Source organism: Ranitomeya variabilis, chromosome 2 (genome assembly GCF_051348905.1).
Source record: "Ranitomeya variabilis isolate aRanVar5 chromosome 2, aRanVar5.hap1, whole genome shotgun sequence".
Taxonomy (NCBI): Eukaryota; Metazoa; Chordata; class Amphibia; order Anura; family Dendrobatidae; genus Ranitomeya; species Ranitomeya variabilis.
The window spans coordinates 3,747,963-3,761,351 of NC_135233.1; the positions used below are offsets into that span (position 1 = coordinate 3,747,963).

Below are 13,389 nucleotides of genomic sequence, written 5' to 3' on the forward strand. Positions count from 1 at the left end.
GGAGGCTGAAAAAGGCAAGAAGGTCGTAACACTGTGAAAGGAGGCTGAAAAAGGCAAGGAGGCCGTAACACTGTGAAAGGAGGCTGAAAAAGGCAAGAAGGCCGTAACACTGTGAAAGGAGGCTGAAAAAGGCAAGAAGGCCGTAACACTGAAAGGAGGCTGAAAAAGGCAAGAAGGCCGTAACACTGAAAGGAGGCTGAAAAAGGCAAGAAGGCCGTAACACTGTGAAAAGAGGCTGAAAAAGGCAAGAAGGCCGTAACACTGTGAAAGGAGGCTGAAAAAGGCAAGGAGGCCGTAACACTGTGAAAGGAGGCTGAAAAAGGCAAGAAGGCCGTAACACTGAAAGGAGGCTGAAAAAGGCAAGAAGGCCTCCAGAAGGGTCTGGTTGTGTCTAAAGAGAATCACACCAAGTACCAGCACTCGGCGCTTCACGATGGGACCCATCATCCAACTGCACCTTCCCACATGCTTGTTTCCACTCAGTCTCCACCCGCTCGCCTTTGTGTGACAGCTCTGGCTTCACATGGCCACAGAACGGAGGAGATCGATGGAAACCAAGCAGGTGGGAAGGTGCAGATGGATGAATGGCCGCCATGATGCTCCGAGCGCCTGGACTTTGTGTGAACATTCTGTCCAGACAGAGGCCCCTCCAGTGACGGCTGGTTAGAAGACAATGGCCAATGTTTTCTACGAGATGGGAATAACTTCACCAGACGACAAGCAGTTACAGAACGTTTTCTTCCAGGTGAAGAAATGATGGTTAATGTGCCCCGATGAGGAATCCGTCCCGCAGAACAGCAACAGACCAAATGTAATCTCATCAAATAGAAAATCAACCTGTAAAGATTCCAGAGGAATCATCATCATCATCATCATCATCGATAAAGAGCCTGAAAGAAAAATGTAACTGCTGGGGGACATTTAAGTTTCGGAAACTTACTATAATCTGCCTGACCACATCACGCCCCAAGACTCCAGGATCTTCTCCTTCATTCAGACCACAGTCTCGGGCAGAGGATCCGTTCTGGAAGACGTGTGATTGGCTGAACGGCGGCTGCAGCTCTACTTCTACACGGACGGTGCGTCGTCACGATCATGGATGACATAACGTCCTGAGGACTTCACCTGGATCACGACATGCAGCAATTCCTCGTATTCTGGCCATAGTGAAAGATCAGGAACCGCTCGTCTCCACAACTCATTGGTAATTGTTTTTCCAAGGTCACGTTTCCCGGAGAGCCAAGGTTCTTCTACTGGGGCAAATTCTCACATCTCTGGCCAACATCTTTGTAAATTGATGGCAAGATGAATAATGATTCCAATCCATTTGTGCCGGATGGGTTTTATGGGCGCCGTGGCGGTGGGGCGTCCATGACAGAACTTGTCCGATATGTTAAAGGGAACCTGTAATGTAAAATAACGCTATTTACCTGCAGATGGAGGGTTAATCTACAGGATAATGGCGCTGTCACTCCATGTGGCGCCTGCACCATTAACTATTCCTCCAGGTCAGTTACGGGAGCAGAACCAATATGGATTTAGTCACCGCTCAGTGTATAGAGCATGGCAGCCATAACCGCACCCGGGACTGACTGACAGCACTAATGATAAGCTCTGCAGCTGAGCCTGCTGTCAGTCAGTGGCGGCACAGTCTCAGTATCCGCTCAGTGTATAGAGCATGGCAGCTGTAACCGCACCCGGCACTGACTGACAGCACTAATGATAAGCTCTGCAGCTGAGCCTGCTGTCAGTCAGTGGCGGCACAGTCTCAGTATCCGCTCAGTGTATAGAGCATGGCAGCTGTAACAGCACCCGGCACTGACTGACAGCACTAATGATAAGCTCTGCCCCTGAGCCTGCTGTCAGTCAGTGGCGGCACAGTCTCAGTATCCGCTCAGTGTATAGAGCATGGCAGCTGTAACCGCACCCGGCACTGACTGACAGCACTAATGATAAGCTCTGCACCTGGGCCTGCTGTCAGTCAGTGCCAGGTGCTCTCTGCAGATTAATAGCGTTAGTTTACAGGACACCGTCCCTTTAATGGTAAGTCAGAGAATTTGATTTTACATAAGGCTTTGACAATTCCTCCTTTTCTTATCTAGATCTCTATTTGGGGACATTAATTATCACAAAATCGAATGTGAAATCTTCGGAGAACCAACATCTGCCATGCCAAGCTGGTTGTGGGCAATTTGCCTGAGAATGCGCAGAGCGAGGAGAAGCCGTCCATCTGACGACACAGCCGAGTGTGCTCCAGAGCGGATGCTCGCCTCCCATAACGAGCGCTTGTCCTACACAAGCACCGGCAAAAAAAAAAAAAGAAGCCAACTCCAAAACCGGAGAGTAAAACTTATTTCAACACTAAAAAAGCTTCACCCACCAGCAACTTGGGTTACTTTCTCACTAGCGTCGTACGACGCACGTCGCAATGTGTTGTTATGGAAAAAAAACGCATCCTGCAAAATTGCTTGCAGGATGTGTTTTTTCTCCATAGACTTGCATTAGCGACGGAATGCCACAAGTCGCGTCGGACCGTCGGCACAAAAAGTTACACGTAACTTTTTTTGGTGCGTCGTGTCTGCCATTTCCGACCGCGCATGCGCGGCCGGAACTCCGCCCCGCCTCCCCGGACAGCACAATGGGGCAGCGGATGCGTTGTAAAACTGCATCCGCCGCCCCGTTGTGTTTTTAACTCACAGTTTGCGTCGGTACGTTGCACTGCGACATGCGTCGTACGACGCTAGTGTGAAAGTACCACAAGCCACATCTAGAGTTCTCCTCAATGTAGTGAAGATCATAAGAAACAAAATCTTAATTTTTACAAAAAACATTTCTGGCTTTTGAATGTGTAAGCAGTGTGTCACGATCCATGTTTGGATCTGTGGCAGATCTGGTTTCCCTCTGATTTAAACCTTTTTTCCTTTCTGGTCATCGGGGGTTAATGCAGTTTCCTTAGCCTGAGGGGCAGTTCAGGGGCCGAGATTCCTCATCTCCTGGTTTCCTATTTCTGCCCCGTGACATTATAACCAACCGTGCCTTTTTTTTCTGGTGAGCCATGGCCCAAATGCTACAGACACTCACCGAGGAGTGTAAGGTGCTGCGTGGTGAGGTGGTGCAGCAGCAATGGTTGAGGTTTTGGGCCTCGGCTCAGGTACAGGCTCAACCAGAACCCAAGATTTCTCTCCCAGACAGGTTCTCTGGAGGGAGAGATACATTTTTGTTTTTTAAGGAGGCCTGCAAGCTATACTTCAGGCTCCGCCCTCGTTCATCAGGGAGTGAGGAACAACAGGTGGTATCATCCTTTCCCTTCCTAAGGGTGATCCCCAATCCTGGGCCTTCTCCCTGCCGACCGGTTCACCATCCCTACGGTCGGTGGACGAGCTGGTATATGTTGATCCAGATGGCGTTTCCCTGGCGGAATCCCAACTCCGTAAGATCAAGCAGGGGGGTCGGCCGGCTGAGGACTACTGTTCGGAGTTCAGGTGGGCCACAGACACACAGTGGAATGACCCGGCCCTTAGGAGCCATTTTGTGCAGGGTCTGTCCCCTAGGTTGCAAGATACTCTGGTGCAGTACGCAGCCCCCAGGTCGTTGGAGGCCGCCATGTCCCTTGCCATCCGGGTGGATAGACATTGAGGGAGAGGCATACTCCAAATGTGCCCCTTGTAGTCCTTGCTAGGGAGGAAGACACACCTGAGCAGGTGGACGAACCCATGCAGGTGGGAGGAGATGGTTCCAAAACTGGGTTGTCTGTGGTTCGCCGTGGAGTGGGGGCATGTTTCTACTGTGGGCAGACCGGTCATTTTATCAATGTCTGCCCAGCGCGTGCCAAAGTACCTGCACCATCTAAAGAGCCGCGTCCTCCTGGTCGTGTGGAGGGAGGCGATCAGGGTGTGTATATTTCCTCCTTTTTTTCATCTCAGTGTACCTTACCTGCTGAGGTGGTTATTGGTGGGGTAACTGAGAATATTCCGATGCTTATTTTGTCCAGACCCATGGCCTGATGAGTAGGACGCTAGCGAGACCCTTTAGCGTCCAGGCCATTGACTCGGCTCCGCTCAGCCAGCGGAGCATTACCCAAGTCGTAGGCAATATACATCTGCGTATAGGGGCTTGTCATGAAGAGTCCCTGTCATGCTACGTCTTGGAGGGCATACCAACTCCCATGGTTTTAGGACTCCCTTGGTTGAAAAGACATAACCCGGTCATAGACTGGCGGTCCAGGGAAGTAGTCAGCTGGGGTCAGTCGTGTAAGGACCGCTGCCCGGGAGCTACGATCTCTGCCGTTCTTCTAAAACCTACCCCTTCCCCTTCAGTGGGGGCAGCGGAGGTGCTGCCAGGGATTAGGGGCAAGACTTTACCCTCACTACAGGTTAACCCGGTGGGTCAGAGACCTCTTAGGAGGAGGGGTCAGCTGAGGGTGGTGGTTCCCTAGGAGCATTGTGGGGGGGTGAGTTTGGTGACACAGGGGGACGCCTCTGTTGTCAATTCCTCAAAGAATTCTCTGTCTTGTGGCAAACGTTTGCATGGAAATAAATGTTCAGGTCCGGACTTGAGTGAATTAGTACGTATGGGTGTCCACCAAAAACATCAGGTGGAAGTGTGCAACTGGGACCTGGAGTTCCAGGGTGATTGGGCCATATCGAGTGTCGGCCATTCTCAGCCCAGGGACTTATCAGTTGGAGTTACCCCCAGTTATGCATGTACACAACTCATTCCCCAGGTCTGCCCTCTGGAGGTTTGTGGCGCCTTCGTTGCTGGCATTTTCATCAGGCCGCGTTTGCCATAAACCCGAGAGTCAGGTGCCTGCCGAGGAGAACTCTGGTGGATCGAGGCGTCCTCACCGTAGGTAGGTCTGGTGAGGTCCAATGTTGAGTGTCCATAGGCCACTCATTGAAAGGGGGTACTGTCACGATCCATGTTTGGATCTGGGGCAGATCTGGTTTCCCTCTGATTTAAACCTTTTTTCCCCGGCGGCTTGTGCGACACGTGGACATCTCCAGTCCGACCTTCTAAGATCACAAGATCCAGTGCTTTATTCACCACCTATGAACCTTGTAATGGAGAAGCTGCAGGCTCGGCCTCTCAGGAGACATGACCCCGGTGTGTCCCTCATGCACCTGGCCGCGTACACACCTCACACAAGGAAGGGCGCAGCGGCGGCTTGTGCGACACGTGGACATCTCCAGTCCGACCTTCTACGATCACAAGATCCAGTACTTTATTCACCACCTCTGAACCTTCTCATCCAGGAGCTGCAGGCTTGGCCTCTCAGGAGATGTGACCCCGGTGTGTCCCAGCTGCGCCCCAGCACTAGGCGGCCATTAATAGGATAAAAGGAGGCCGCGCTCTGCAGATCTTTACACTCGATGATTCTGGAGCGGACCTCTCTAGCGTCGTATCCCCGTCACCTCCTGCGCCAGCGTTACAACATGGCTGAGGACCGCGCACAGCTCAGGCTCCACAAAGCTATTTTCAGGGAGATTTTTGATGTACAATGACTTATGTTGTGGTGCGGTGTCAGCCAGGAACTCGCTGTGAGCACTGCTCTGCCCAGTGAGGACGCCTTTATGGGCTGACCGATGTCTGCAGCTGTCAGAGCTCAGCAGCGCCTTCTTCACGCGGGATTACAGATCAATGAAGAAAACGGCGCAACACTGAAGGGATCTTACAGCAGGACATTGCTCATGAGGTGGGGGTGAGGCCTCCTAAAGAGACGCCGAGGAAGGCAGACGAGACGCCGAGGAAGGCAAACGAGACGCCGAGGAAGGCAAACGAGACGCCGAGGAAGGCAAACGAGACGCCGAGGAAGGCAAACGAGACGCCGAGGAAGGCAAACGAGACGCCGAGGAAGGCAAACGAGACGCCGAGGAAGGCAAACGAGGCGCCGAGGAAGGCAAACGAGACGCCGAGGAAGGCAAACGAGGCACGAGACGCCGAGGAAGGCAGACGAGGCGCCGAGGAAGGCAAACGAGGCACGAGACGCCGAGGAAGGCAGACGAGGCACGAGACGCCGAGGAAGGCAGACGAGGCACGAGACGCCGAGGAAGGCAGACGAGGCACGAGACGCCGAGGAAGGCAGACGAGGCACGAGACGCCGAGGAAGGCAGACGAGGCATGTAGCTCCAGACGGTGAGGCAGTGGGAATGTTCTCAGTGAGCAGAGTCCGTCTGGTGTGAACAGTGTCATACACCCAGCGGTGACACCGAGTCCTAGTGTTAGAGAATTCATCATCTTAATAATCTCTCTCTCTCTCGTCATTAACCCCTTCACCCCCAGAGTGGTTTGCAGGTTAATGACCGGGCCAATGTTTACAATTCTGACCACTGCCCCTTTATGAGGTTAGAATTATTATTATTATTTATATAGCACCATTAGTTCCATGGTGCTGTACATGAGAAGGGGCTACATACAGAGTTACAGATACAGTTTACAGTAAACACGTTTATAGTGACAGACTGGTACAGAGGGGAGAGAACTTCCATGGATCCCGCTGATTCGCAGGATGTTTTTTCGTGACATGTTGGACTTTATGGTAGTGGTGACATTTATTCAGTATAACTTGCATTTGTGAAAAAAACAACTGAATTTTGTCAGAAATGTCCCAATTTTCCTGGCCATAAATCACAGAGAGCAGTCACATAAGATACTTAATAACATCTCCCCATCTCTACAGCAGCACAATTTTGAAACCAATTACTTTTTTTCTTAGAAAGTTAAAAGACCCATGTCCACCGAGTACGCCGATGTGGGGGGTGGGTGGAGCGTCGCACCAGTCATGAAGGGGGGGGGGGGGGGGGAGGAGAACATCACACCAGCCGGGGGGGGGGGGGGGGGGAGAAACCACACCTGTCATGTGGGGGAACATCGCACCAGTCATGGGGGGGGGGGAGGGGACCGTCGCACCTGTCATGTGTGTGTGGGGGGGACGTCGCACCTGTCATGTGGGGGGGGGGGTGAGGGGAACGTCGCACCTGTCATGTGGGGGGGAGGGGAACGTCACACCTGTCATATGTGTGTGTGTGTGGGGGGGGGAACGTTGCACCTGTCGTATGTGGCGGGGGGGGGGGGGGGGGACATCACACCTGTCATGTCGGGGGAGGAATGCTGCACCAGTCATTGGGGGGGGAACGTCGCACCAGTCATGGGGGGGGACGTCACACCTGTCATGTGTGTGTGGGGGGGAACGTCGCACCTGTCGTATGTGGCGGGGGGGGGGACATCACACCTGTCATGAATGCTGCATCTGTCATGTGGGGGGGGGGGGGGAACGTCGCACCAGTCATTGGGGGGGAGGGGAACGTCGCACCAGTCATGGGGGGGACGTCACACCTGTCGTATGTGGGGGGGGGGTGCATCACACCTGTCATGTGGGCGGGCGTCACACCTGTCATGTGCTTGGCGAGTACTTGTTCCTGCAGAGAATGGCCGTGGGTGACCCCAGTGTCTGCCATCTCAGGTCCCCCGCGCCCCCGGTGTGCGGGCGGCGGCCGTTCTCACCTGTATCAGGACCTCGGAGACTGCGCCGGTTCCTCTGCTCAGGTTGAAGGCGAGGGTGGCGGAGATGACGGCGGTGCCTGCAGCCTCGGCTCCCGGTGCCAGGCAGGGGCAGCTCAGCAGGTGCTTGTACTTATGTGGATGCCCCAGGCAGAGCTCCGCGGCCACGACCATCGCCAGGTGGCGCCGCCCCACGCCCTGCGCGGACACCCACACCCACTCCCGGTGGTACAAACCCAGAACTCGCAGCTGCTTCTTGCTCACCCACAAGGCCGAGCCCCGATCCACCGGACCCCCGACCTCCTGCAGCCTCCCCGCCCGAACCAGCGGCTCCGCATCAATGGGGGCCACACGGAGCCTCACAGGAAGCGGGGCCCGAGCAAAACTGGAGACCAGAGGGGAAAGAAGATCAGAGTGGCCCCCCGAGGCGTCCAGGAAACTGCCCGAAGCACCACCGGAAGAGGGAGCCGCCATGGGCCGCAGACAGGGCCCCCGCCCCTCCTCCTCCTGCTCTACTAGGGGCCATCGCCTAACCTCCAGGTGCGGTACTAGGGGCCCCTGCTCCTCTTCCCTCTGGTTTAATGGAGGGCCCCTTCCTGCCTCCAGCACTGGGGGGCCCCTTCCTGCCCCAGCCTCCAGCACTGGGGGGCCCCTTCCTGCCTCCAGCACTGGAGGGCCCCTTCCTGCCTCCAGCACTGGGGGGCCCCTTCCTGCCTCCAGCTCTGGGGGGCCCCTTCCTGCCCCAGCCCCCAGCACTGGGGGGCCCCTTCCTGCCCCAGCCTCCAGCACTGGGGGGCCCCTTCCTGCCCCAGCCTCCAGCACTGGGGGGCCCCTTCCTGCCCCAGCCTCCAGCACTGGGGGGCCCCTTCCTGCCTCCAGCACTGGGGGGCCCCTTCCTGCCTCCAGCTCTGGGGGGCCCCTTCCTGCCCCAGCCCCCAGCACTGGGGGGCCCCTTCCTGCCCCAGCCCCCAGCACTGGGGGGCCCCTTCCTGCCCCAGCCTCCAGCACTGGGGGGCCCCTTCCTGCCCCAGCCTCCAGCACTGGGGGGCCCCTTCCTGCCTCCAGCACTGGGTGGCCCCTTCCTGCCTCCAGCTCTGGGGGGCCCCTTCCTGCCCCAGCCTCCAGCACTGGGGGGCCCCTTCCTGCCCCAGCCTCCAGCACTGGGGGGCCCCTTCCTGCCTCAGTCTCCAGCACTGGGTGGCCCCTTCCTGCCCCAGCCTCCAGCACTGGGGGGCCCCTTCCTGCCTCAGTCTCCAGCACTGGGGGGCCCCTTCCTGCCTCAGTCTCCAGCACTGGGGGGCCCCTTCCTGCCTCAGTCTCCAGCACTGGGGGGCCCCTTCCTGCCTCAGTCTCCAGCACTGGGGGGCCCCTTCCTGCCTCAGTCTCCAGCACTGGGGGGCCCCTTCCTGCCTCAGTCTCCAGCACTGGGGGGCCCCTTCCTGCCTCAGTCTCCAGCACTGGGTGGCCCCTTCCTGCCCCAGCCTCCAGCACTGGGGGGCCCCTTCCTGCCTCAGTCTCCAGCACTGGGGGGCCCCTTCCTGCCCCAGCCTCCAGCACTGGGGGGCCCCTTCCTGCCTCAGTCTCCAGCACTGGGGGGCCCCTTCCTGCCCCAGCCTCCAGCACTGGGGGGCCCCTTCCTGCCCCAGCCTCCAGCACTGGGGGGCCCCTTCCTGCCCCAGCCTCCAGCACTGGGGGGCCCCTTCCTGCCCCAGCCTCCAGCACTGGGGGGCCCCTTCCTGCCCCAGCCTCCAGCACTGGGGGGCCCCTTCCTGCCCCAGCCTCCAGCACTGGGGGGCCCACTTCTCGCCCCGCGCCGTCCCTCGGCACCGCTATGCGGCTGATGCGTGTGTCTGGCCCCAGGAGGCCCTGCAGGGTCGGCCGGGTGTCCAGCACCAGCGCTCCGCTGTCCGGCAGCGCCTCTCCCCGGCGGACAAGCAGTGGCCCCCTGGGTGTCGGCGTCCTGCGGCTCTGCACCCCCAAAAGAACCCAATCTAAGGTAGGGGGCGAGCTGAGAAGGAGGCGCCGCGGGGTCAGGGGGCCCCTGGTCCGGAAAAACAGCAGAGAGCCCCCCGGGCACCGGGAATCCGCCATACCGGACACTTCCGGGATCAAAGTGTAACCGGCGCAGTCTTATGACGTCACTTCCGCCTCCGGATACGTGCGTCCTCAATAATGATCGACGAAAGTGACGCCAAACGGAACCTCCCCTGACGGCACAGTGGGCGGGGCTCCACCGTGATTACGTCACTGTTTTAGGAGCGCGCACACCCCTGACCCCGGGAGCGCGCACGCCTCTGACCCCGGGAGCGCGCACACCCCTGACCACGGGGCCACTCTCATGTAAAGCCTCTGTGTTAGTCCAGTATGTAGGGTGAAGCAATATGGCGGTGGAGGGGCGTGGCTGGTGGGCGGAGCAAATCGTTGAATGACGTCCCTTTCTAATGTCACACGCTTGAACGAAAGCTCAACTGTTACCATGGCAACACGTACGCCGGCCGGAACGTCATTCCGCAGCTTAGTGACGTCACACGTTCAACGCCGCTGATAATCCGCTGAAAGGACGAGAGAAGAGGAGAAATGCCGTACAAAGCGAAGAAAGAGAAGGTGAGAGACGGCCGGGGAGAGGAGAGACGGCCGGGGAGAGGAAGAGACAGCCGGGGAGAGGAAGAGACAGCCGGGGAGAGGAAGAGACGGCCGGGGAGAGGAAGAGACGGCCGGGGAGAGGAGAGACAGCCGGGGAGAGGAAGAGACAGCCGGGGAGAGAGAGACAGCCGGGGGGAGGAAGAGACAGCCGGGGAGAGGGAGAGACAGCCGGGGAGAGGAGAGAGACAGCCGGGAAGAGGAAGAGACAGCCGGGGGGAGGGAGAGACAGCCGGGGAGAGGAAGAGACAGCCGGGGGGAGGGAGAGACAGCCGGGGGGAGGGAGAGACAGCCGGGGAGAGGAGAGAGACAGCCGGGGAGAGAGAGACAGCCGGGGAGAGGAAGAGACAGCCGGGGAGAGGAAGAGACGGCCGGGGAGAGGAAGAGACGGCCGGGGAGAGGAAGAGACAGCCGGGGGGAGGAAGAGACAGCCGGGGAGAGGAGAGACGGCCGGGGAGAGGAAGAGACGGCCGGGGAGAGGAAGAGACGGCCGGGGAGAGGAAGAGACGGCCGGGGAGAGGAAGAGACGGCCGGGGAGAGGAAGAGACGGCCGGGGAGAGGAAGAGACGGCCGGGGAGAGGAAGAGACGGCCGGGGAGAGGAAGAGACGGCCGGGGAGAGGAAGAGACGGCCGGGGAGAGGAGAGACGGCCGGGGAGAGGAAGAGACGGCCGGGGAGAGGAAGAGACGGCCGGGGAGAGGAGAGACGGCCGGGGAGAGGAAGAGACGGCCGGGGAGAGGAGAGACGGCCGGGGAGAGGAAGAGACGGCCGGGGAGAGGAAGAGACGGCCGGGGGGAGAGGAGAGACAGCTGGGGAGAGGGAGAGACAGCCGGGGAGAGGAAGAGACAGCCGGGGAGAGGAAGAGACAGCCGGGGAGAGGAAGAGACAGCCGGGGAGAGGGAGACGGCCGGGGAGAGGAGAGACGGCCGGGGAGAGCGCTCGTGTGGGCTGCGCGGGAGGGAGGAGATGCGTCTGCGCGCGAGAGTGTATATGCGGCTGCGCGGGAGGGGGGAGATGCGGCTGCATGGGAGAGTGTAGATGCGGGAGAGTGTAGATGCGGGAGAGTGGGGAGATGCGGCTGCACGGGAGAGTGTAGATGCGGGAGAGTGGGGAGATGCGGCTGCACGGGAGAGTGTAGATGCGGGAGTGGGGAGATGCGGCTGCACGGGAGAGTGTAGATGCGGGAGAGTGGGGAGATGCGGCTGCACGGGAGAGTGTAGATGCGGGAGTGGGGAGATGCGGCTGCCCGATAGAGGTGCTTTGGACGGAGGCCGTTGTGTGATGTGTCCCCTTCTGACTAGGAGCCGGTGAAGGCGCCTGTGGTTCGAGGTGCAGTGAAGAACGGTAAAGATGGAGGAGCTGCTGCGGAGGAGGTGAGTGCTGAGCAGCTTCATCACTTGTTTAGTAGACAAGTAATTTCTCACTGGTGTGGGGGCTGGTCAGGGGGCAGCCGCTGTGGCTGGTGTGGGGGCTGGTCAGGGGGCAGCCGCTGTGGCTGGTGTGGGGGCTGGTCAGGGGGCAGCCGCTCTGGCTGGTGTGGGGGCTGGTCAGGGGGCAGCCGCTCTGGCTGGTGTGGGGGCTGGTCAGGGGGCAGCCGCTCTGGCTGGTGTGGGGGCTGGTCAGGGGGCAGCCGCTCTCGCTGGTTGTCTGTGCTGCACCTCAGTGATGTGGAGCATTGGACATTACTTTGTGATGTCATCGTGTGTATAGACTGTGATTGGTTGGTGACATTATTGGAGACTTCCCCGTGTTGGGTGGGGATCTGGTGTGGAGGTCTTCTGTGTGGGACACTCGCTGTATCATGAAGATCCACACAGTGAGGGAGATGACTGGAGGAGCCTGCCGTCAGTCACTGTCCATCCTTGGTGCCTCCTGTGCTCCAGAACCTCTCTAGATTCATTGTCGCAGGGTCCGTGCCCCCCGAGATCAGTGATGATCACTTTTCTCCCTGAATTCGAGGTGCTGTATCGGGATCCAGTAGAGGCGACCAGAGAAGGACATTATACATTAAGGATTAGTTTTGAGAATGTTCTTACAAACTTCTCAGATTCTAATCTCGCCGTCTATATAGAAATACAGTTGTTTCTGGGGTTTATGGTAGAAGTGGATGTGAGGTGATGGTGGCAGCTCCTCCGTCATAAGTCACCTCACACACTGCAGACCAGACCCAAAATACTCAATGCAAAAGTTATAGGTGATGGCTCCGCTCCCCTCCTTCCTGCACAGTGAGCTCTGTACAGAGCGTACCCATAGAAGTCATAGGTGATGGCTCCGCTCCCCTCCTCCCTGCACAGTGACCTCTGTACAGAGCGAACCCATAGAAGTCATAGGTGATGGCTCAGCTCCCTTCCTCCCTGCGCAGTGACCTCTGTACAGAGCGTACCCATAGAAGTCATAGGTGATGGCTCCGCTCCCCTCCTCCCTGCACAGTGACCTCTGTACAGAGCGAACCCATAGAAGTCATAGGTGATGGCTCAGCTCCCTTCCTCCCTGCGCAGTGACCTCTGTACAGAGCGTACCCATAGAAGTCATAGGTGATGGCTCCGCTCCCCTCCTCCCTGCACAGTGACCTCTGTACAGAGCGAACCCATAGAAGTCATAGGTGATGGCTCAGCTCCCCTCCTCCCTGCACAGTGACCTCTGTACAGAGCGAACCCATAGAAGTCATAGGTGATGGCTCCGCTCCCCTCCTCCCTGCACAGTGACCTCTGTACAGAGCGTACCCATAGAAGTCATAGGTGATGGCTCCGCTCCCCTCCTCCCTGCACAGTGACCTCTGTACAGAGCGAACCCATAGAAGTCATATGTGATGGCTCCGCTCCCCTCCTCCCTGCACAGTGACCTCTGTACAGAGCGTACCCATAGAAGTCATAGGTGATGGCTCCGCTCCCCTCCTCCCTGCACAGTGACCTCTGTACAGAGCGTACCCATAGACGTCATAGGTGATGGCTCAGCTCCCCTCCTCCCTGCACAGTGACCTCTGTACAGAGCGAACCCATAAAAGTCATAGGTGATGGCTCCGCTCCCCTCCTCCCTGCGCAGTGACCTCTGTACAGCGCGTACCCATAGAAGTCATAGGTGATGGCTCAGCTCCCTTCCTCCCTGCGCAGTGACCTCTGTACAGAGCGTACCCATAGAAGTCATATGTGATGGCTCAGCTCCCTTCCTCCCTGCACAGTGACCACTGTACAGAACATACCCATAGAAGTCATATGTGAAGGCTCAGCTCCCCTCCTCCCTGCGCAGTGATCTC

The 13,389-nt window shown here is 58.1% G+C and overlaps 2 protein-coding genes across 5 annotated transcripts in view; one reads left to right on the forward strand and one right to left on the reverse strand.

Moving 5' to 3' along the window:
- PEX6 (peroxisomal biogenesis factor 6) overlaps positions 1–9,690 on the reverse strand; it is an 86,270-nt gene extending 76,580 nt beyond the window's left edge. The window contains exon 1 of one of the 3 annotated variants that reach the window (XM_077281869.1): positions 7,501–9,680. In XM_077281869.1, coding sequence (XP_077137984.1) covers positions 7,501–9,588 — 2,088 coding nt within the window. In that variant the 5' untranslated portion in view covers positions 9,589–9,680. Of the gene's footprint in view, positions 1–7,500 lie in introns of all 3 variants that reach the window. The other 2 variants (XM_077281868.1, XM_077281870.1) reach the window with 2 other exon arrangements.
- Positions 9,691–9,769: 79 nt separating this feature from the next.
- PPP2R5D (protein phosphatase 2 regulatory subunit B'delta) overlaps positions 9,770–13,389 on the forward strand; it is a 56,858-nt gene continuing 53,238 nt past the window's right edge. Inside the window, exons 1-2 of one of the 2 annotated variants that reach the window (XM_077281871.1) lie at positions 9,770–10,101; positions 11,438–11,509. In XM_077281871.1, the coding sequence (XP_077137986.1) occupies positions 10,075–10,101; positions 11,438–11,509 (99 nt within the window). In that variant the 5' untranslated portion in view covers positions 9,770–10,074. The remainder of the gene's footprint in view (positions 10,102–11,437; positions 11,510–13,389) is intronic. The other variant, XM_077281872.1, reaches the window with a different exon arrangement.